The sequence below is a fragment of the Leptonychotes weddellii genome, chromosome 1 (genome assembly GCF_054177405.1).
Source record: "Leptonychotes weddellii isolate Sample4059 chromosome 1, ASM5417740v2, whole genome shotgun sequence".
Classification (NCBI taxonomy): Eukaryota; Metazoa; Chordata; class Mammalia; order Carnivora; family Phocidae; genus Leptonychotes; species Leptonychotes weddellii.
In genome coordinates, this window is record NC_138369.1 from 114,544,429 (window position 1) to 114,568,122 (window position 23,694).

A 23,694-nucleotide genomic window follows, 5' to 3' on the forward strand; every position below is an offset into this window, starting at 1 on the left:
AGGAAAAGTTTGTGTGTATTTATAGAATAGATGGAATACATAATGAGGCTTTTTAAAAATGTTTCCCATGTGAAATATCATACTTAATTTGAATTGCCTCTACATGGTTAGTCTGCAAGCAGGCACCATTAGGTCCTCAGGCGCAAAAATTGCCAAGCATCCGAAGGCCAAAAGTACTCAATTAATTTGGCCACCATCGTGAGATTTCTCTGCCCCTTTCTTGGCTCCTCCCCACACTCCACAGTTTGAATCGATGCTGTTCCATATAAGGTACTTTGCCACCTACCTCATCTCTGTGTGCAGTGCTATATTTCTCACACAGTAGAGACAGGTACTGTGTTAATCTCACCATGCCAACAATCAGGGCACCACCTAGCAGAGTCAGCACTGGCCAGAATAAACAGTAGAAGATAAACATTTGGTCGTACTTTTTTATGAGAATGACATCTTCAAATTGGCTCTCTGGACTGTAGAAACATGAAAAGGGTGTCCCATTTTTGTGATCGAAGAATTCTTTTATGTCCAGAGCACTGTTGAGCAAGTCATTCCTGTCTTGGTGGCCTTTGGGTGTGTAAAAGCACTAGGAATATGGAGGAGGAAGAAAGATGAGGACACTGTCCCCAAACCAAGCATTTAAACAACAGTTTTAATTCTGAAAGAGCTTCAAACTGAAGCTATTCGTGGAGAGTTTCGATCTCAGAAGGTGATGAAACCTGTTGCAGAGCTCATAGGGAAGGGTGGGCAGGAGGGCACCAAGTGAAATGGCCATTTCCAGGCACTAAGCAGAAATGTGGGAAGGAATTCTTTAAAATACAGACATTGCTGAAGAGGCAGTGACCAGCTTCATAAGGACCATGCTCCCTCCACATACAGGCACTCGGTCTTTGTCCATTCAACAAATATCTATTGAACTCACCATGTGCTTTCAACACCTATGAATGCCTCTAGCCTAGTTGTCTTGATTTCCCATAGTAAAATCTTTCCCTAAAGGGTAGCATGTTGTGACTTCTGCCCTAGGCCCACAGAGAGGGGTCCTACATAGGTTTTGGTTCCTGGAAGGCAGAACCAGTGAAGGGATCTGTCAGCTGGTGATTTTTTTTTTTTTTTTTCAAAAAAGCTTGAGGTTTTTCAGCATATCCACTAGGCATCCATGGCACTGGGCTTAGGGCCTACAGAAATGTTTGAGACCTTAAAAATTATTGCATCCAAAACAGAAAAGAGAAATCATCAGATGGATTAGTGCCTAAGTAAAGACAACAAAGTATAGCATGTCAACTAATCTAATACAACCTAATTTTCATAGTTAGGTGTAAATATACACTAAAAACATATGAACCAATTTAGTAACCTATTAAAATCAAAATTATAATAATTCTTTAAATTTCTTTGATAAGAAAAATTGTTTACTTGATTTAAGGTGGGTTGTGAGTACATTTTAACATTTTTGATACGATGGAGAGTGGGACCTCCAAAAGTAAGACTGCCCACAAATGACTGGCTCAGCCTGTAAATTCTAGACACCAGTTTGTGAAATTGGAATAATTCCTTTCCATTCTATATACCCCATTTTTTCCTCAAGAATGCTTTTAGCTTCCTTTATCCTGATTAGACCACCATAGAGGCGTTCACTGGAGGGAAACAGCTTTATCCCTAGAGATGGTCCTGGAGACTGCACTCTGCTGGGGACAGTCTGGCATGGAAGGAAGGCTATAATGAGAACTCTTTAATTACATGAACTTTACATTACCTTGGAGTTTATCTGGACAGCTTCTTCATTATAATGTAGGAGAGTTTCTGACCTGAATGCATGAGGTTCACAAACACCTGAAGACATGGGTACTTGCCCTGGCCTCGGCAGTCCACACCACAGGTGAAAGCACAGTCTATCCAGTCATCCATGATATGAGTGTGGATGATAGTGCAGTTTGATTCTTCTCTCTGAGTGCTTCAGTTGGAAAAAAAAAATTATCTTCACCCTCTATAAATTTAGTTTTATATTTCTCTCTTTTTTTAAGAGAGAGAGAGAGAGCAAGTGGAGAGAGGGGCAAAGGGAGAGGGGGAGAGAGAATCTCAAGCCGACTCCATGCCCAGAGCAGAACTTAATACAGGGCTCCATCTCAAGACCCCGAGATCATGATCTGAGCCGAAATCCAAAGTCAAATGCTCAACCAACTGAGCCACCCAGGGGCCCCTAGTTTTATATTTCTAATGTGATAACCCAAGGCATTTGTCTATTTCAAGGTAATGTAGAACCATTACAGAAGGTACATAAGGGTTAGGGAACATGGAGAACATTGAGAAAGGGGATAAACAGCAAATTGCTAAGTTTCATCTCAATTATGACCCTCTTGGCATATTTCTCACTGCACCAACCTTTGGATCAATGGTTTTCAAACTTCAGAATCACCTGAGCAAGTTTGTTAGAGTGAAGAATTTGTGGATTCTATGGCTTCACTCCTAGAAATTTGGGTTCAGTTGATTTGAGTTGAAGCCCAAGAATCTATATTTAGCTGTATTTAAGATGCAGGTATTTGGCAAGCCATGCTTTGACAGATATTACTGTAACCACATACTCAGAAATCTCATCCTCTTTCATGCCTCGTCATCTCAAGATTGTCCTGATAGAAATGTGCCTTTGGAAGGGGTCCAACCACAGTCATTGTGGCCCTTGGTCAATATAGCTTAGTAACAATGTACAATTCCATATACTCTCTCTACTTCCAAAGAGCAAATAGAAATCATAGAAGGAATGTCTCATTCAAAAGTTTACTATGTTTTGGGGCACCTGGGTGGCTCAGTCGTTAAGCGTCTGCCTTCGGCTCAGGTCATGGTCCCAGGGTCCGGGGATCGAGCCCCGCATCAGGCTCCCTGCTCAGCGGGAAGCCTGCTTCTCCCTCTCCCGCTCCCCCTGCTTGTGTTCCCTCTCTCACTGTGTCTCTCTCTGTCAAATAAATAAAATCTTAAAAAAAAAAAAAAAGCTTACTATGTTTTTACTATCAGTAAGTTCCTTGAGGTTAGGGGATACATCCTATTCATCTTTATGTTGCTCAAAGCATGAAGCACCATGCCTCCCACATAGTAGAGGCTCAATAAGTTACACTGAATTAAGTTTTACTTGGAAAACGTTCCTTTGAGAATTTGCACATGTACTACACACACGGAATGTTCTAGGTGCTATGAGAAGTGGTAGACAAAATTCCTGCCCATGAAGATTTTGTGGTGGTGTTGAAAAGACAGATATGTATGAAATGATTAGAGGACAAATCTAAGAGTAAATGAACGTGAGAGGAAATGCTTGATTGAATGTACAGGACCAGCCCCTCATGCACCCTCACACATGTAGGTGGGTCCCTGTGTTTATTTCCTGGTGACTTAAACACAAGAAGTGAGATTAGCAAATTCTAAAGTCAATGTTTGAAAACCCTCATTGAAACTAGGTTCACACTGCACTCCCATTGAGATCTTTGGTCATGAGTAAGGATTTTCTTTAATAAACTTGGGAGACGGTGCTGTTTAAAATAATCTCAAGGCCAGGGCATAAAAAAACCACTGGATGGAGCCTAAGAAGAACAAAATATTGGGCGAGTGAGAATACAAATATGGAAAATAAGGTTCTTTTCACAGGTTTAACACTAGCTTGCTTTTTCACAAAATTAAATTCTGTACTTATTTAGACTAAGTATCTTAAAATCATACTTCAGAGTTGCCTGTTTATCTGTGTTAGAACTTAAGCTCTCTGAATTCCCATGCACAAGGACCAGGCCAGGCCTCTCCAGTAGAACCAGGGATGTATTTAGAGCTGAAAACATGAGCGTGTTCTCTCAATAACACTGTGTGTCTGCGTCTACAAGCAGGCAAAGTCCATCATTGGATTGAGAGATGAGAGTCTAAGGGAGTGGGGAAAGGTACGAGCTAGCCAGGTCATCTTCTGTGGAGCAAAACCAGTCTGTGAGGTGCCACAAGATCACAAGGCAAGAGACAGAGGAGAACGCAATACTCTTAAGCATCCACTTAATTACTTTAAGCAAACAATTTCCAGAAATGCTTAGGAAAGTAAAATGTAAATATAAGCCACAGTTTGGCATCAGGTTGTGGAAGGTATCCTTGAACCATCTCCCAAATTATCACATTTTAAAAATAATCTGACCTGGACCTGCACACAAGTGTGTGTGTGTGGCACACACACACACTTTATTCAGTTTACATAGATATGTGTAATGTAGCTAGACAGATAGGTAGATATAGATACAGATCTCCCCCCATATATATATATATATATATATATATATATATATATGATGGAGTAATAGGAAAGGGAAGTAGAAAGCTAGAAATCAAGAGTGAGGTACAATCATGTATCCTGCAGACCATAAGTTATGAGAACTGGGCCACAAATTTGGCTCTGAGCTTCCTAGCAGCCAAAGCAATGAAGGAAATACAACTACATAGAAGATTCCTGGTGTCCACTGAATAAAAAGCTGGTTGATCAGAAGAACATATTCTCCCAGTACTAATAGCAGAGGGAAAAATCTCCTGGGCACTTCTAATAGTGGCGCTATGTGCTCTAGCGATGGAGACCTCCACATTATTGCCCTAATAATGTAACTTAGGAATGGCAGGAGATGAATCCGATAAGTAACAAAAGCAGGCCACCTACTTCCTATCCTATGACCCTTTTTCTTCACTGAACTCCTAGGCCTCCCTCTCCCCATTCTCCCAACTTTCTATCATTCTTTGGCTAACCAAAGGGAAAGTGTCCCTTGCTTTTCCCCTATGCAGTACTGCCCTCCCTCAAAGTACCCCATGTTGTGTAAATCATCCTCCAAAATTATACAGCTCCTCCCCTGCCCCAATGAAATCTCCCATCTTCCCTATTGCTGCAAACTTCATTTAAGTATTAGGAGGCAAGGAGTCTTATATCAAAATGACAGGCAAGTTCTTTACTGGCTAGGTGAACTTGGGCAAGTTACTTGGCCTTTCTGAGTCTCAGCTTTCTTATTTATAAAAGGAAAATTAAAATGATAATGGTACCATCATAGGTTTGCTATAGACTTAAATAGGATAAAATATAGTATATTTTGGCATATAGTATATGTTTGATAAATGATAATTGTTATTAGATCTATTTAATAAGGAAACCAATTAAAACAAAAGGAAGGAAACTAATATTTATTGAGCAACTACTATGTGCTAGACATTGTCAAACTCAAAAAACTCAAATAACTTTTGTGCTCATGTAAAAGACTTAAATTAACTATTCCCTGTTCTATCTGCTTGTTTGGGTTTTTTAAAGATTTTATTTATTTATTTGATGGAGAGACAAAGCATGAGCACAAGCAGGGGAGTGGCAGGCCGAGGGAGAAGGAGAAGCAGACTCCCCACTGAGCAGGGAGCCCAATGTGGGGCTTGATCCCAGGACTCTGGGATCATGACCTGAGCCGAAGGTAGATGCTCAACCGACTGAGCCATCCAGGTGCCCCTGATATCTGCTTGTTAAAGGAAGAATTTATTACCTACACGCATATCTAATGTATGGATTAGTTGTTGAAAGTACTTTTCAGATTGAAGAGGGGGAGTGGCCAAGGAATATCTTCGCTTTCTTACCCCGCTTCCTGCCAGCACTGAGAGACAAACAGGTGATTCTATTTTCCCTTAGACAATGATCAGGAGGGCTGAAGAAGCCAAAGCCAGCCTCTTCTCTACCTTTGTGCTTGGTCTGATCTGAATTGAAAATTCTGGGTCTCCTTTCTCTGCTTCTTACCTGAGCAAGAAAGGCTTTAGGATGGTGATTCCAAACAAGAAGAACATGAGGACAGAGAAGCCCATCATTGCAAACCCTAGCAGCATGGCTCGGTCCTCTCCAGCGCTGGAGGGCAGCTTCTTGTGCACATCTGGGAGGTCTCCATCATTGTGGTCTATATTTCTATTCCTCCCTGAGGCAGAAAAGGCTGTCCTTTGGAGGAAGTAGGAAGAAGAGATTTCAATAAGCTCATAGAGAAATGGGAACATTTACCAACTCATGGTGGGTGGAAGGATGATCCCATTTGCCATCCACCTGAGGGTTGTGATCAGGTTCAGAACAACACAATGAAATCCCATGTTCAGAGCTTGATTAAAAGCCCACCTAAACAAGCTAAAATTATGTGTTATAAAATATAATTAACATAATATTTTTACATATAACGCAACAGTAAGGAAGTCTTTATTTTTTTTTAAGATTTTATGTATTTATTTGACAGAGAGAGAGCACAAGCAGGGGGAGCAGCAGGGCAGAGGGAGATGGAGAAGCAGGCTCCCCACTGAGCAGGGAGCCCGAGGAAGTCTTTAGAGATCTGTTTAATCAAGGGCTAGAAAAGAATTACCTATAAGTAGTTTTCATTTGTGTTATGTAAATAAGTGCTATGAACTTGCTTATCTGTCAGGGATACTGCACGTTCCCCCTGAAAATAATTTTTACATTCTTTTATGAGTTCCATATGTAAAGAATGACTCAAAAAGTTCAGATTCAGAATTAACAACATCCAGAAATAGTAGGATTTGACTTGTCCTTTTATATTGTTCTTTTTTATGGAAAGGCAGCTTATCTACCATGGGGCTTGGTGGCCCATGGCCAGTCCATTCAGAATAATGAAGGTTTCACTTCTGTCTTCTCTCCCCTCACCCCTCTTCTCCTCCTTTCTGTTCCCTCACAGCTCTGTGTGAATGACCCTACATGTCTCCTCTCCCTCTTTCTGCTCTGTACCAACAAAGGATGTGATAAGTTATTTCACAGTGGGGGTCCAGTGAACAGTCAAGTCCAAAACAAAGGTTGCTAACTGGTGATCCATGGACAGCATCCAGCCCACAGATGTGTTTTGTTGGCCTTCTCTGTGTGTTTTTTTAATGTGGGATTAGTTGCTAACACTTTAAAAATTGTGAAATTTCTCATAAAAATGCTGATCACTAACTTTTGGAAAAAAATCATAAGGTCCACACTCCTGCCTAGGAACAGCTGGCCAAGCTAAGCAGAGGCTGTCCTTATGGACTGGCATGTCTTCTCCAAGTTACCATAGTCCCACCACTTCCTGTGGTCAATGTCATTGATTTGCAGTTCCTTGCTCAGTAGGCGTATGAGTCCCAGAGGTATTTCCACTTTAAGAGTCTTAACAAAATCTTAAGCCAAACAAATGCAGTTATAATGGTAGAAACTCAGACACCATCAAACTGCATAAAAAGCTTACTAAAATTTAAAGCCAAGCAAAAACCTTGTAAAGGAAATTGCTAGTTGTTTTCTTCCAAAAGTATATTTTATACTTTATCCCACATCCTTCCCCTTCCTTTCCCTAGCTCCTTTTCTCCCTGGCAACATCTTCAGAATTCAAAGACAGTGAGGGGAATGTCAAGAAATCCACGATGTTCTAGGAGGCTGCAGTGGGAAGCACCAGTCTCAGAGGATGGCAGCACTCCCGGGTTAATATTACTTTGGGAATCAAGGATGTGGTTTGAGGATTTTTAATCTCCTTTGATATTTTATTCACCCTCTATCTTTCCACCCTCAGAGAATGGGCAGGGAAAACAACTTTTTTAATGAAATTTAGGGCAGTACATTTTATAATTCATAAACAAATATGATAAAGAGAAGAGTTTTACCCATGGAGTAAGATTTGGATATTTTGTAGGTTTCCAGTACCCAATACCCTGTCTTTTCCTTCATGTTCTGAAACTGAACTTCAGTTGCTTCATATTGTAAGTCATCCTGGAGGTTGGTTGTAAGATACTCATGTAATCCATGCATGAAGAGGCTTATTATGAGGTCTCTCTGGCACTTGCAATATATTGATTTAATAAACCCAAGTATAATTGTTGATATGCAAAACTGGCATAATTTCAGTGTGCATGGACAGCATCCACACAGGGGACAACCTTTGATCACCTGACTCTGGTGGCCAAGACACTGGTGTTCCTGAGTTCCACAGGAATGTAACAATTAGAAAGAGTTCTTGGCAGGCCACCTCCCACCCCCACCCCAGGGCAATGCACAGATAGCAGACAAAAACACACAATCTTCCTGTAAAAAAGGCCTATTTACTTAGCCTGGAGCTTCAGGCTGAAGTACAGGCTTCAGGTTTCCCATACATCTAGAGGCTAAGAGGCACTCCCAGGGAACATTGGCAGGCAGACACAATCCTTGCACACCCTCTTGGTCTTGCTATAGCTCAATAAGACCTCCCAGAAAGGAGCTTATACACTTGTCTGGAGCCCTAGTTTTTGCAACTCTCATCTAGGAGACACCTCTAAATCACCCAGTCTAAAGGTCAGCTAGTTTTCCAATTGCCCCCAAGGGACTGTATATATTTGCATACTTTTACAGCTGCTGCCTGAGGGTCTGAGGGTCTTCCAATCAGCCTTAAGCTAAGTGCTAAATGAAATTCCTCCCCTTGGAACACTAACAGGTCTTGACATACCCTCAACACCTGGGACACGTAAAGAATAAATCAGGCAGTTTAGACAATCACAAAGAGACAACCAAGAGCTAGGGAAAGGGTGAACAAGAAGATTCATCACCTACCCAAGGCCATTCCTTCAAGACTGAGAGAAGGAGCTATTTTGCCCAATACATAGAATCCAACACAGAGTCAAGCAAAATGAGGAAACAAAGAAATACCTTCCAAAAAAAAAAAAACCAAGATGAGACCTCAGAAAAAGAGATGAGTAATCTACCTGATAAAGAATTCAAAGTAATGGTCATAAAGATGCTCACCAAATTCAGGAGAAGAATGAGTGAACACAGTGAGAACTTCAACAAAGAGAGAGAAATTATAAGAAAGTACCAAACAGGGGGCGCCTGGGTGGCTCAGTTGGTTAAGCGACTGCCTTCGGCTCAGGTCATGATCCTGGAGTCCCGGGATCAAGTCCCACATCAGGCTCCCTGCTCAGCAGGGAGTCTGCTTCTCCCTCTGACCCTCACCCCTCTCATTCTCTCTCTGTCATTCTCTCTCTCTCAAAAATAAATAAAATTTAAAAAAAAAAGAAAAAGAAAGTACCAAACAGAAGTCACAGAACTGAAGAACATAATAGAACTGAAGAATATACTTAAGGGGATCAACAGCAAACTGGATGAAACAGAACACATCAGCAAGCTGGAAGACAAAGCAATAAAACTCACCCTGACAGAGCAGCAAAAAGAAGAAAAGAATTTTAAAAAATGAAGACAGCTTAAGAGACCAACATCAAGTAGAGTAACATTCACATTATAGGGGGGTCCCAAAAGGAGAAAAAAGAAAAAATGGGGCAGAAAAGTTATTTGAAGAAATAACAGCTAAAAACCTCCCTAGGGAAGGAAACAGACATCCAGCTCTAGGAAGTCCAGAGAGTTCCAAGTAAGATGAACCCAAAGAGATCCACACCAAGACACATTATAATTAAAATGTCCAAAGTTCAAAGTAAAGAGAAAATCTTAAAGCAGCAAGAGAAAAGCAAATTGTTATGTACATGGGGAAACCCCATAAGGCTATCAGTAGATTTCGCAGCAGAAACTGCAAGCCAGGAAGGAGTCAAAATGTTGAAAGAAAAAAAATTCCAACCAAGAATATACTACCCAGCAAGGTTATCATTCAGAATTGAAGGAGAGATAAAAACTTTGCCACATAAGCAAAAGCTAAAGAAGTACATCACTCCTAAACCGGTCTTACAAGAAATGTTACAGGATTTCTTTAAGCTTAAAAGAAATGGCACAAATTAATAACAAGAAAACATACAAAATAAAAAAATCTCACTGGAACAGGTAAATATATAGTAAAGGTAGTGAATTAACCACTTATAAAGTTGTAAAATTAACTAAAACTATAATAATTAGTTAAGAGATACATAAAATAAAAACATGTAAAATGTGACATCAAAAACATAAACTAGCTCTGGAGAGGGGAGTAAAAAAGTAGTTCTGGAATGTGTTCAAATTTAATTAAAGTTGCAATCAGCTTAAAATCAACTATTATAGGGGTGCCCAGGTGGCTCAGTCAGTTAAGCCTCTACCTTTGGCCACGGTCGTGATCCCCGTGTCCTGGGATGGAGCCCCACATTGGGCTCTCTGCTAGCAGAGAGCCTGCTTCTCCCTTGCCCTCTGCCTGCCACTCCCCTTGTTTGTGCTCTCTCTCTCAGTCTGTCAAATGAATAAATAAAATCTTTTTAAAAATTGACTTATATACATAAGATGTTATATGTGAACCTCATAGTAACCACAAAGCAAAAACTGATAGTAAACACACACACACAAAAGAGAAGGAATCTAAACACAACACTAAAGAAAATCATCAAAATACAAAGGAAGAGAAAAAAAAGAAGAAAGGAACAGAGAAGAACTACAAAAACAGCCAGAAAACAATTACCAGCATGGCAGTAAGTACACACTTATCAATAATTAATTTAAGTGTAAACATACTAAATTCTCCAATCAATACAGAGTGTCTGTATGGATTAAAAAAAAAAAAAAGCAAGACACATCTATATACTGCCTACAAGAGACTCACTTCAAAAGTAAGAACACACACAGACTGAAAGTGGGGAGCAGAAAAAGATATTCCATGCAAATGGAAATAAAAAGAAAGCTGTTGTAGCTATACTCATATCAGACAAAGTAAACTTTAAAACAAAGACTTAAATGAAAGACAGAAAGGAGCACTACATAATGACAAGGGGGTCAATCAAGTAAGAAGATACAACATTTATAAATGTATATGCTAAACCAAGGCAAATATTAATAGACCTAAAAAGGGGAAATTGGCAGCAATGATATAACAGTAGAAGCCTTTAACTTTACAAGGCAAATATTAATAGACCTAAAAAGGGGAAATTGGCAGCAATGATATAACAGTAGAAGTCTTTAACTTTAACTTAACCTAAAGAAGACTTTAATACCCCACTTACATTGATGGCTAGATCATCCAGACAGAAGATCAGTATGGAAACACTGGCCTTACACCACACATTAGACCACATGGACTTAATAGATACATATATAGAACATTCCATCCAAAAGCAGTAGAATATACATTCTTCTCAAGTGCACATGGAACATTCTCTAGGATAGATCACATGTTAAGCCACAATACAAGTCTCAATAAATTCAAGAAGATTGAAATCATATCAAGAATCTTTTCTGACCACAATGGTATGAAATTAGAATTTAATAAAAGAAGAAAACAAATAACTACAAATACTTGGAGATAAAACAACATGTTATTGAATAACTACTAGATCGTAGAATAAATGAAAGGAAAAATAAAAAAAATACCTAGAGACAAATGAAAACAGAAATAAGACATACCAAAATCAACAGGATGCAGCCAAAGCAGTTCTAAGATGGAAGTTCATAGCAAATACAGCCTACCTCAAGAAACAAGAAACAAACAATTTAATTTTATACCTAAAGGAAATAGAAAAAGAAGGACAAACAAAGCCCAGAGTTGTAAAAGGAGGGAAATAATAAAGATCAGAGTGGAAATGAATAAAATTGAGACAAAAAAGACAATAAAGAAGGGGCGCCTGGGTGGCTCAGTCAGTTGAGCGGCAGACTCTTGGTTTTGGCTTGGGTCATGATCTCAGGGTCCTGGGATCCATCCCCGCATTGGGCTCTGTGCTCAGCGGGGAATCTACTTGTAGATTATTTCTTTCCCTCTGCCTCTGACCCTTCCCTACTACGTGTGCTCTCTCTTTCTAAAATAAATTAAATAGGGGCACCTGGGTGGCTCAGTCATTAAACGTCTGCCTTCAGCTCAGGTCATGATCCCAGGGTCCTGGGATCAAGCCCTGCATCATGCTCAGTGGGAGGCCTGCTTCTCCCTCTCCCACTCCCTCTGCTTGTGTCCCCTCTCTCGCTGTGTCTCTCTCTGTCAAATAAATAAATAAAATCTTTAAAAATAAATAAATAAATAAAATACATCAATCAATCAATCAATCTTTTTTTAAAAGATAATAAAAAAGATAAATGAAAATAAGAGCTGGCTCTTTGAAAATATAAACAAAATTGACAAACTTTTAGCTACAAAAAAAAAAAAAAAAAGAAGGCTCCAATACATGAAATCAGAAATGGAAGAAAAGTTACAACTGTTTCTACAGAAATACAAAGGATCATAAGAGACTACTATGAGCAATTAGAGGCCATCAAATTGGACAACCTAGAAGAAATGGATTAATTTTTAAACACTGACAATCTTCCAAGAATGAATCATAAAGAAATAAAATATCTGAATATGATATGTTTAAAGAAATAAAGAAAGGATTAGAAGTATCAAAAAGAGCAAGACTTGCAATATGACCAGGCCAATATTTAAAAGAATCAAATATAATTTCTAGAAATGAAAAATAAAATAATTTAAATAAAAACTCCATGGACAGATTTAACAGTGGATTAGAAACATCCAAAAAGATAATTAGTAAACAGAGAGATGGACCTGCAATATAGCCAGAGTATAAGACACAGAATTTCTGTAATGGAAAATACTAAAGAGAAGTGAAGAAACATGGAAAATAAATAGGAAAGATCTAACGTAAGGTCTATTCAGAATTCCAGAAATAAGAGAAATAAGTCAGAAGCAATATTTTAAAAAGATAATAAAATCTCAGAATTGATGAAAACCCAGTCCTCAGATTCCAGAAACCCAGTGGGATAAAATAAAAAGAAACCCACACCTAGACCCATCACAGAGATATTGAACAGACCCCACAACAGAAAATCTTAAAAGCAACCATGATCAACCTCAAAGGAATGACCAGCTGAGATCTCACTTCTCCATAACATGAATGGAAACCAGAAGACAGGAATATTGTCAATATGCTGACAGAAATCACGTGAGACACGCAGATGTAGAAAGGCTGAAGTTTGTCAGGCAAAGTCTAATGAAAAGCAAGCTGATGTGAACCTTCAAGTTAAAAAGCCTCTTAGAAGTAAAGAAGGTAATGCTATTGATGAAAGAGTCACCTGGAAGAGCTAACAATACTAATTTATACGTACCTAATAGCATTGCTTCACTGAAGAACTATAGGAAGAAATAGACAAAATCCACTGACAAATGAGAAATTTTTGCATACTCCCTCAGTAATTGATAGCTCAACCCGATAAATCAGTGAGGAAAAGATTTGAGCAAAATAAGTAATGGGCTTTATCTAAATGGTAATATAGAATACTGTCCCCTACAGAATATATATTCTTCTCAAACATATAAGGAACAATTATGAGACCTAACCACAAACCGAGCCGTAAGGAAACCCTCAAGAAACATCAAAGGATTCGTGAGGGTAACGTACTTTTTATATGCTCATGTTATGAAACTTGAAAGATGTGGAAAAGTCGAGAGAAGAGAACAAAAATCACCCACAATTCTACCACTTAGAGATAATTTCTATTCACTTACTGACTTATCCCCCTCTTCTCTATTGTTTTAAATAGAAGAGATCATTCTGGATATAGTGGGGGTTTTTTTAATCTTCTCCTTTCACTTAACATAATAAGCCCTTTCTTATATCATGAGCAATTCTTTGTGACCCTTCTATTGGCTGCATAATATTCCATCAATTGGATATGACATAAATTCCTTACCTATTTCTTTATTTTTGAATATTGGGGTTTTTCCAGTTTTCTGAGACCATAAACATCCCTGTAATTAACTTTGTGGTATTTACAAGCGCCTTTCATCCAGGACCTCAAAGTGTTTCAGAATGATCTAATTTTGCTCTCTAGCCAGTGAGATGAGTGAATAGCATTTTTATTCCTTATTGCAAGCAATATATTTCCACTTCCAACCAATGTGTTACCTGGAGATGTTTTATTCACAGTCTAGTCAGTACCCACCCCCTTCGGCGGCTTCCCTGCAGACAGAACTGACTTTCCCACCAGCCCTTTCGCACACATCGCTCCAGGCACCTTCTGGCTTAGTCTCAGGCAAATGATTTCAAAAGCTTGAACATGCTTCTCTGGCTGTGATCCCTGCCGAAACCAGCAGCCTATCCCTCCAACACTAACTTGTCAAGGAGTGTTCCTTAGAAAGACACTGCTGTTCATCAAAGTTGGTAATTCGTCTGGCACTCCTTTCACACGTGCAAGTAACTTCTAAGCACTGGGATGTTAAATTCATATTTCCCTGTAATTTGTTTGTGTTACAGAGGAGAGGTGGGTAATTATTTTTATCCTCCTATTTTTTAATTACAAAATTGTTTAACAACTTCTTTTGAAACAGCAAACGAGGTTGAGTAAAGTCAGCATGGTTCATTGAGTTCAGCAAGAGGCAAGGGCAATAATCCAAATTGTGCATCTCACCAGTGAAAATGGGAGACTGTATTGCTTTGGGGAGAACACAACTGCTCTTATATCTAGTTAATTGTGTTATGAACAGGGCATTAAAACTTGTTCCCTTGCCTGTTCGTCATTTGATCTTCTGCCATATAGTAATTCGCTTTAATTGTCTTTTCAGAAAAGCATTTAGTGCCTTTCAAGGAGAGAAGTATTTTTGCCTCTCTTTCCCCCTTGATCTGTCTGTGTCTTCATCATCCGACCCTCACCTCTGCCCAACCCCTCTATCTCACTTTCCTTCGTTTCTCAAATACCCATGCATGTCATCACAGGATGATGGAAGTGGGTACTGTGATGACCACTGTGGTCTTTACTCTTTCCACAACTCAGCTCCCAACTCCACCTGAGCCACTAACAAACCATCCACATTTCCAGGTAGAGTGTGTGAACTTGGCTGAGAAATGTACCCCCCTGGCAAGCTTTTAATATTCTATTCCTCAAACACCCTCAGGCAAGGCTCCTCTCTCAGTTTTGGCATCCAGTTCTGACAACTCCACCGGCTCAAACCCAGAAGCAGACAGAAGGACCGTAGCTTTGTTTAAGGCTCACAGTCCCCTTGTTTTGCATTCCTCTGGGGAGGTCCTTAAGGTCCTTAAGATAGCCTATCTCACTTCCTTAAGGAGTAGACATGGATGGTTAATAACAATGGTTAAAATAGAGAGGGTAATGGAATAGTGTAGAGAGTAGTACATAGAAAGTATGTAGAGACTATTACTATCCCCACTTTATGAACAAGGGGATGAGGCAGACAGAGATTATAGGACTTGCCCACAGTCATATAGCTAGTTAAGGGGTGAGACTGAGATTTGAATCCAGGCTTGTGATTCCAGGGCCCAAGCATGCTTCACCAGGGGAACCAAATGTTGGTGGTAATGTCCTCGACCCTTCATTCAACCAAGAGATATTTACTGAGCACCAAACATATTCTGGGCCATGTTCTAGTGCCAGGGAACCACGAGTGAGTTAAAAAAGGTCCCTGGCCTTCAGGAATTTGCAAGCCAAATGGAGGAGGAAACCAACAAGAAAGGTTGCAGCCCCCTGATGTCAGGACTTCTGGGGAAGATGCCCCCAGGGTCCCCTGGGAGGCATGGCCAGTGGGCACCCTCAGAGGATGAAGACCAAACCTAACCACCAACTCGTCATGGCCACCCTTCAGCCACTTACTCAGCAAGAGAGATTCTAGTGGTGACTTACCTCCCCTGACGCCACCGGCCACCCTGGAGTGTAATTTGAACGGGGATGCTGAACAGCTACATGAGACCAGGGGGCTGGGCAAAATGGACTCCCTTCACCTGAGTCATCGCCTCTGAGGGCGCAGGAAGGGTGAAGCTGACGCATCAACGGAAGTGGGGTCCCACCGGGAGCCACCAGTCCCAGTGCAGGCGGGCATCAGAAGCGCCCTCGCCTCCAGGGCGCCACGGGGTGGTGTGCGGAGCCCGCTTACCAGGAGAGGAGGGAAGTCGAGGCAGGCGGGCCCAGGATTTCTGCAGGTTCTTGGCAAGGCAGAGCAGTCGAGCCTAGACGCTCAGGAAGACCCTGCACAGCCTTGCGCAGCCAGACTTCCCCATGGTTGCCCAGCGCCTGCCTCCGCCTTGTCCCCTGCGTTCCGCTTCGGCAGCCCGGTGCATTGCCATTGACACCCAACTGCTTGCAGAAAGTTGAGGCCCAAGGGACCCTATGTAATTGGTGAGGGACATACCCAGTTCAAGGTTTATAATAAGAGGAAATGTTTTACCCTGACCACGTTTCCTTTTTCACAAATTGTCTCTTAGAGTGCAAGCTTAGGGAAAGTTAATTGCATGTTCCGATTAAGAGAATTCGTTTTTATGCCATATGTGATTTCCCAAATTTTCAAGGACCATAAAATAACTCACCATTAAAACTATATCAGAGTTTTAAAGAACTGTATGAAATAACATTTTATCTTTCTTTAATAACCCAGAAGACATTTGGATTTGGAGATCTTTCAATACCCTCATATCATGAACATCAATTACCATTATAATGTAGCTTACTAAAACTGGATAATAGATTGTCAGATAGACCTTTTTTGCTGCATGGTTTTAGTAAAGATAATATCATCTTACCATTTTCCAAAACATCAGTGTGAGCAAGAATGTAAGCATAATCTTGTCTGTAAATATCCATGTTTATATAGCCAGATTAACTGCTGCTTGTAGCTATTTTAATATCATTTACTGAAATGTATATAGATAGATATACTTCTGATTTGTATTATTTTTCTATTAGAGTTATGGACTAAGCCCTTTATAAACTATTTGTTTCTGAGGAACTGATGCAATTTGGAATAAAAACTAATAGCAACTAATTTTTTTTCCCTTCTGCTCCCTACTTGCAACTTAGCCTTGTAAATCTATAACCTTTCTTTTTCAGATTTAGATGTGCTAATAAATTCCCCTGCAAATTGGTATGTAACTCTCTTTGGAGAGGTAAATAATTTGCTACTATTTTTGCGGATTTGATTCAGTCTCAGAAACATAATACTCTTTGAGCCTGTGAGATTCCTACTTGGCTCCCAGCACTTGCATCTGCCTTTCCTGGGGCTTTCTGGTCATCCCCCTTTTCTGATGCTTATTCCATTTATGTGAAAATACTCCTGCATGATCTTTAAACATTCATCTCGAGAGGGTAGCGAGAGAGAAAGTGAGTTATTTCAAATTATTTTTAGTCTCCATTCAAGAGTTCTAATAGACCCAGACATTTATTTTAGGTCCTGGACAAGTCAGGGCCTGAATGTGTCTGTGGTGTAGCTGTCATACCTGGCCATCTGAGACTGATCTCAGACCTAGCCTGTGCTTTGTTTTCTCTTCCTTTTTAAAGAGGGCCAAGATGACAAGTGAGAGGGAGTAACATAACCCGTTGCCCTTTGATTTCCCTCCTACTGCGGCTTCACTTGGTAAGTGACTCACCTCTGCCCACCAACACCAGGCCACTCCCCCCTGGCACACATATACTTCCCTCAAGGCTCACAGTCTCAAAAATCTAGAGTAGTCAGTATGAACTGCAATCCCACTGTGTCTATTCAGGAGCATGGCAAGTAAGGCAGAAGGAGTGTGGTGGTAAGAGGCATCAGTGCATGTGCCTTTGCTGTACATCAGGATCTCTGGTCCCCACTCTTGGTCCCCGAGACCATCCCAGAGCTCCAAGCTTTTTCCTTCCTCTCAGAATTGCCAGAGATCACTTCCTGCTCCACAAAATATCAGCTATGAATCAACTGTCAAACCCACCATGTGGGTCCCCTTCCTCTCTGGGCCAGAAGCTTTGGGTACTGGGTTCAAATCCCAGCTTTGTAACTTCAAATAACCCTTTAAACATTCACTGCCTTGGTTTTCCTCAGTAAAAAGGAAGTAAAGAAAACTCGGCGTGAAGTGTGTGAGTACGATGAGACTTAATTAGTGTCTATAAACTGTTGTGAGATCTATAGATGAAAGAGGATGTCGTTGCAAAATGTTGGCATCATGGATTCCGGGTTCCAGAGTCCATAGTAATTTTCTTTTGCATTTAACAAATGCTTTGCTCAAGGAAAAAAGAACCACCTTCCTCTTTCATCATGCTGGAGAAACTACTTCTTCATTCTTTTCACATTCTCTCAATTACATACTACCTATGACAGCTAAGAATTCTTTTATGGCTAAAATTCTCCGTGTTCATGAACACTGTATCTCTCTTTTTAAATTGAGACACACACAAATAATTTACAACAACCTAAAAAGTATACAACAGCCTATGTACTTGTGTGTTCTCTGTGTATTTGTGTGTAGGAGAATAAATAAATCCCTAACTGAACCATCATTCCAACATGAGTAGTTTCTGCTGATGCACACAACAATTTAAACTGTCAAAAGTAAAGTCATATCTGATCTTACATTCTCTTCACAGGTAAAAACAACAAGGTAGTATGATCTGTACCATGCACTTAGGGAGTCTTGATGGGATCTTCCATTTCCTTTATCTTAATGACTGTCTCCAACCATCTTTGCTAGTCAAATGGACACTGATCCTATGATCTAAGTTCATGTCTGAGAAACCAGCATCACCTCTCTGCAGATGCTCTTCCTGCTCTAATGAGAAATAATACTAATGATTAACATTTACTGAGCACTTAGTGTGAGCCCCTCACAGTTCTAAGGCTTTACATGTATTGAGTCATTTCTTGGGCTTTTGCAAGAGCAGAGAGCCACACTGAGTTATGTGATTTCAAGGAGCCTCAGAACTGAGCGTATCCTGGCATAGAGACAACTCACTGGATAATTGAAGCAGAAACTAATAGAAATAATAGCTGAAATTGTTAGATAGTTCAACAGCCCTAGGTTTAAGTTCCTATTTCGAATCCACTGTGACCAAGTCTTCAGGTGGCACTGGGTATGGGCATACTTTATAATATCATAAATGACCAATATTGATCATTACATGAGTGGTACTTGACTTCAAGTGTGGCCTGCTATGAAATGCAGGTTACCAGGTGCCATCTCTAGAGATTCTGATAAAATAGTTTGGGTGTAGGACCCAGGAACTGCATATTAAAAAGCTCCTCGTATGATTCTTTTTTTTTTAAAGATTTTTAAAAATTTATTTATATGAGAGAGAGAGAGAGAGCACAAACAGGGGGAGGGGCAGAGGGAGAAGCAGACTCCCTGCTGAGCAGGGACCCCCAACATGGGGCTGGATCCCAGGACCCGGGGATCATGACCCAAGCCAAAGGCAGATGCCCAACCAACTGGGCCACCCAGGAGCCCCTCCTCATATGATTCTAATACAGGTGGTCCTACATTCATACTTTGGAAAACCCCACATCACATTATGGGTTAATTAGGTCTTGGAGGCCTGACCTTAGAAAACTAAACACTATGTCTAGTCCGAGATCACACAACCTCCCTGGATCTCAGCTTATTCCTCAGTACAGTGTGGGGCTTGGAGCAGATGATTTAATGTACTTTCTACTTTTAAGACTCAATGAAATCTATGAAACCATAAGTTTGTTTGCAAGAAAATGTGATCTCCTCTCCTGGAGTTACAAGAATGTAAGAAGTCCCCACATGAGCTGATGAGCAGCCCCACTCACCTAGAAAGAAGAGAACCAACCACCCATCCTCACCCCGCATCTGCCAGCAGTAATGATCACCCTGCACTAGGCATCATGCTCAGGGCTTTGGGAACATTTTGCTCAGTCACATGACCCAAAGAGGTAGTACTTCACATATCCCTGTAGGTGAGGCCACAGAGCTCAGAGAGGATGAGTAACCCCCAAATCACAAAACCACAGCAATATGGGGCGGGTCCTCACCCAGTGGCTGGGGATATGTGTCTTATTCTTAAGGTTTGCCCAAGAATGTTGGTGGCCAGGTCTTCACACAGAGAGGACATTCACAAATTTTGCTAGGTATTGGGGGTGTCCTAGTTACTTTCAAATCAATTCTTGTTCCCAACCTGACCAAATCTCCATTTCTTGGCAAGTGATATTTCTTCATTAATTCTAATACAACCTTACAAATTATAGAATAACTGTGTTCACGAGAACTCAATCAGAATTATCAATTAACTAGAAGTTGTTTGGGTTGTTTTGTTCTGTTTCTGTTTCTCTTTCTGAGAAGAAAAAGACAAATGACAGGAAAATGAACGAGTATTAGAAACTGAATTTTTTAAAAATAAAATTCCAGGAGAGTTCCTGGATTAGTAGTGATTCCAGTAACTCTTCTGTTTCAAGTAAGACACACTTGTGGCTAGTGGGTTCCTGATCTCATGGCAGACACCTTTAATGTCAGCTCTTCCTGAGCTCAAAATGTTAGCTCCATGAGGGCCCAAATCTGTCTCTGTTTTATTCATTACTGTATCTCTAGCTCCTAGAACAGTGCCTAGCATAGATGCCCAGTAAATAGTGCTGAAACGATTGAATAAGCTGGACACTACCCCCAAAATTATTCTGTATATGATATTGAGGGCAACTACTTCCAACCCATTGGGGTAGGCTTGAAAGATGAGAACATTTGGCTCTCCTTGTCTAGATCTTCCATGTATAGCTACAGCCTCTCCACAGTGTGACTTAAAGTTCAAAATGATGGTTGTTGGGGCACCTGGGTGGCTCAGTCATTAAGTGTCTGCCTTCGGCTCAGGTTATGATCCCAGGGTCCTGGGATCGAGCCCCACATCGGGATCCCTGCTCGACAGGAAGCCTGCTTCTCCCTCTCCCACTCCCCCTGCTTATGTTCCCTCTCTCGCTGTGTCTCTCTCTGTCAAATAAATAAATAAAATCTTTAAAAAAAAAAAAAGCAAAAAACAAAAAACAAAATGATAGTTGTGAGGATCTGCAAGGTTCGTAATCATTCTATTCAACAAGCACTTAGTGAGCCTCTCCTAAGTGCAGAGTTCAACTACATTCACGTATTCCACCACAGTGGTTCGGTGCCACCCCCTGGTGGGCATTTTGGAAATCTGTAGCGTGTTTCTTGGTTGTCCCCATGATTGGAGTGAACAGCCAGATGTGGCCGATGTCCTGTAGTCTGCAGGAAAGTCCCACACAACAAAGAATTGCCCTGAGTGCCATGGAACTTTCCATGTCCCACTAGACATTCATGTAGATGAAAAGCCTGTTTATAATGATCTGAGCTAAAACCTAACTTCATTTTACATATAAACACACAGTATCTGTGTTTGAGTATATTTGCATTTTTTTCAATATCCACCGAATTTTCCAAAAATGCATCTGCTCTATAAATTAAGAGAAATATGTACTTGCTTTGTTCAGAACTTCATCAAACGTTCTTCACATCTTAGGGGTGCCTGGGTGGCTCAGTGGATTGAGCTTCTGACTCTTGATTTCAGCTCAGGTCATGATCTCAGGGTCATGATCTCAGGGCCTTGATCTCAGGGTCCTGATACTGAGCCCCGCATCAGGCTCTGCGCTCAGTGGGGAGTCTGCTCAAGATTCTCTCTCTCCCTCTCCCTCTGCCCCTCCCCCAGTTCTCTCTAGCTATCTCAAATAAATAAATAAATCTTTTTTTAAAAAAATAGTTCTTCACAGTCTAGAAAATCACATCACCATCAGCAAAGCTGTTTGAGTTGGTATTTGAGTTACCAATACAATAAAATCCCCCAATTGGCCTATGTTTGCAGCTGCCACGTCCACAGTGATTGTCCATGTAGATGTCACTCTCTGTGGCCTTCATTGTACTATGATGTAGCCATGCTCAGTATTTACATGGAGAATCACATATTTAATGGTAACTTACTTAACTTTAATTTTCCTGTATAATAAAGTTTGGGCATTATGTTATTTTTTAAATGTATTGGCAGGTTATGTCCTCTATGAATCTCATTTCAGAATAGGAAAGTTATCTGCTATGAAGGAGGCATTGGGTCTGAAGGGACTGAACATGACGGTTGTACTTGTTAAGAAAGTGGACAATTAGGTGGCAGAAATTATTTTTTAAGCTTGATTCAGCATACTCTTTTCCACAGTTTTTGGTACAGTGAGCCAGCATCTTTCTTGGGCCACATGGAACATGTCTACTCAAGTGGATTTATACCCTATGTCAATTGGCTCATTTGGGGAAATAAGTCCGTTTCAATGTGCTATATGAAGAGAAACCCACCTAACTCCTGCACTGCAAACACGCAGCCTTCTCTGAGTTTCTAAGTTCACACACCGGACATAAGAAGAGCTAAGCTGTGCTTTTCTTCCCCACACCTCCTCATCCCTACCACCCTGCGCTATCCTTGTTGTGTGAACCTCCCTGGTCTTCCAGGTCCTGCCACACAGTAGGCTCAAAATAAAAGGTTTGAATGAATAAATGGCCTCTTGAAGGTATTTGTGCTGGAGGTAACACATTGAAAAAGAAGAAGCAGAGAGATGACGTAGTAGGGAGGCTGCCTATATTTTCATCAGATACGCAGACTGGCGCCAATTTATTTTAACCAAAAAACCATGGCTTTTGTGCATCAAATATTGTGAGTATTTGAAACATTTTATGAAATTTCCACCATGCCTCTTTCTTTGCAGAGATGAGGAGTAAGATTTTTTTGCCTCATCTCCTTCAGCTTCCCTCCTCCCTCCTGAAAATTCTGTTGCCACCTCTTTACCTGCCCACCTTCTCCTTCCTTTCCCTCCCAGAGGAAAAGGGTTCTCCTCCTTTCCAAGAAACCTTCTCAGCCTGCACTTTTGCTCGCCTCCCTCTCTATCCCCTGCAAGATCTTGATCTGTCTCCACTTTTATAACTTCCATCTTCCATTCTCCTTACAAAAATGTCCACGTCTACCCTCTCTTCTCACTTTGCGCCAGGCACTATGCTAAATGCTGTGTGTGTGTGTGTGTGTGTGTGTGTAAAACCTTCATTCATTGTTTCCTTTGATTTTCCAAGCACCCTCTAAGGCAGCTAATATTATTCCTATGTTACAGTGAGGAATGGGGGGGCGGGGACTGAGTCCCCAAGTCCCCCAAGTCCCACAGTTCATCAGTTAGTGAGTAGAAGGGTCAGAGTTCCGACAGCCCACCTGTTTCTGCCCACCAGAGAATTTTAGTCTTTGGCCTCTACTCCCCCTTTTTCTGTCTCTTTAACCCCTCATGTTCTGACTTCCCTTCCCCATTCATAGAAAGTTGCTTTCTTTAGTCATTTAAGGTTAATGATCAAACCTATCTAGCACATCTTACTTGTAATAGGAAATTTTAATCACTTGTTTCACATCATTTTGTTTTGAATTCACTAATTAATTCCACCAGTGGTTCTCCATCCTGTCTACATCTGGATCACCCATAAAGATTTTTTTAATTCACACATTTATTCTGTAACGGTAGTATGTAACCGTGGCTCACCACTTTACAATAAGGAGTCTTCCTCCTGTCCCTGTCATGCAGCCGCCCAGACCTCTCCCCAGAGGCAACAAATGTTACCAGTTTCCTGTGTACCCAGGAGCCTTTACAAAATACAGACTGCTTTAGGAAACTCAGACTTAATAGGTCAGTATTTTGAAAAGTGAAGGTAATTCTGTTTTACTGGCAAGTTTGACAATTCCTAAACTTTTTTCTAAAATTTCTGCCGCCTTCCAAGTCACCAAGATCACAAAGTAAATGTTTTCTGCCATTTGGAAAATGAAACCTGACCATATCTCTCCATGGTTGAGAACACCTCAATGGCTCCCCGTGCCAAATCTGCCGTAGAATTGAAAGGCTGTTCTATGAAAAAAACATCTCATGGTCAAATCTGCTTGGGAAATGCCCTATTACTAGTCCAGCATTAGGAAATGCAAAACACACATTAGCATATTGTCCCAATTAGCTTCGTTTAAATGTAATAATGCTTGTGAAGCCTTTAACCCAATGTCTGGTTCATGGCATGGGCTAAAAGAGTGTTAATTCT

At 40.7% G+C, this 23,694-nt stretch overlaps 1 protein-coding gene across 1 annotated transcript in view; it reads right to left on the minus strand.

Annotated features, from left to right (window-relative positions):
- Nucleotides 1-399: 399 nt before the first annotated feature.
- LOC102749501 (uncharacterized) overlaps nt 400-23,694 on the minus strand; it is a 72,450-nt gene continuing 49,155 nt past the window's right edge. The window contains exons 2-3 of the mRNA XM_081802639.1: nt 5,762-5,953; nt 400-1,945 (exon numbers count right to left, since the gene is read on the minus strand). Of these exons, the coding sequence (XP_081658765.1) occupies nt 1,756-1,945; nt 5,762-5,953 (382 nt within the window). The 3' untranslated portion in view covers nt 400-1,755. The remainder of the gene's footprint in view (nt 1,946-5,761; nt 5,954-23,694) is intronic.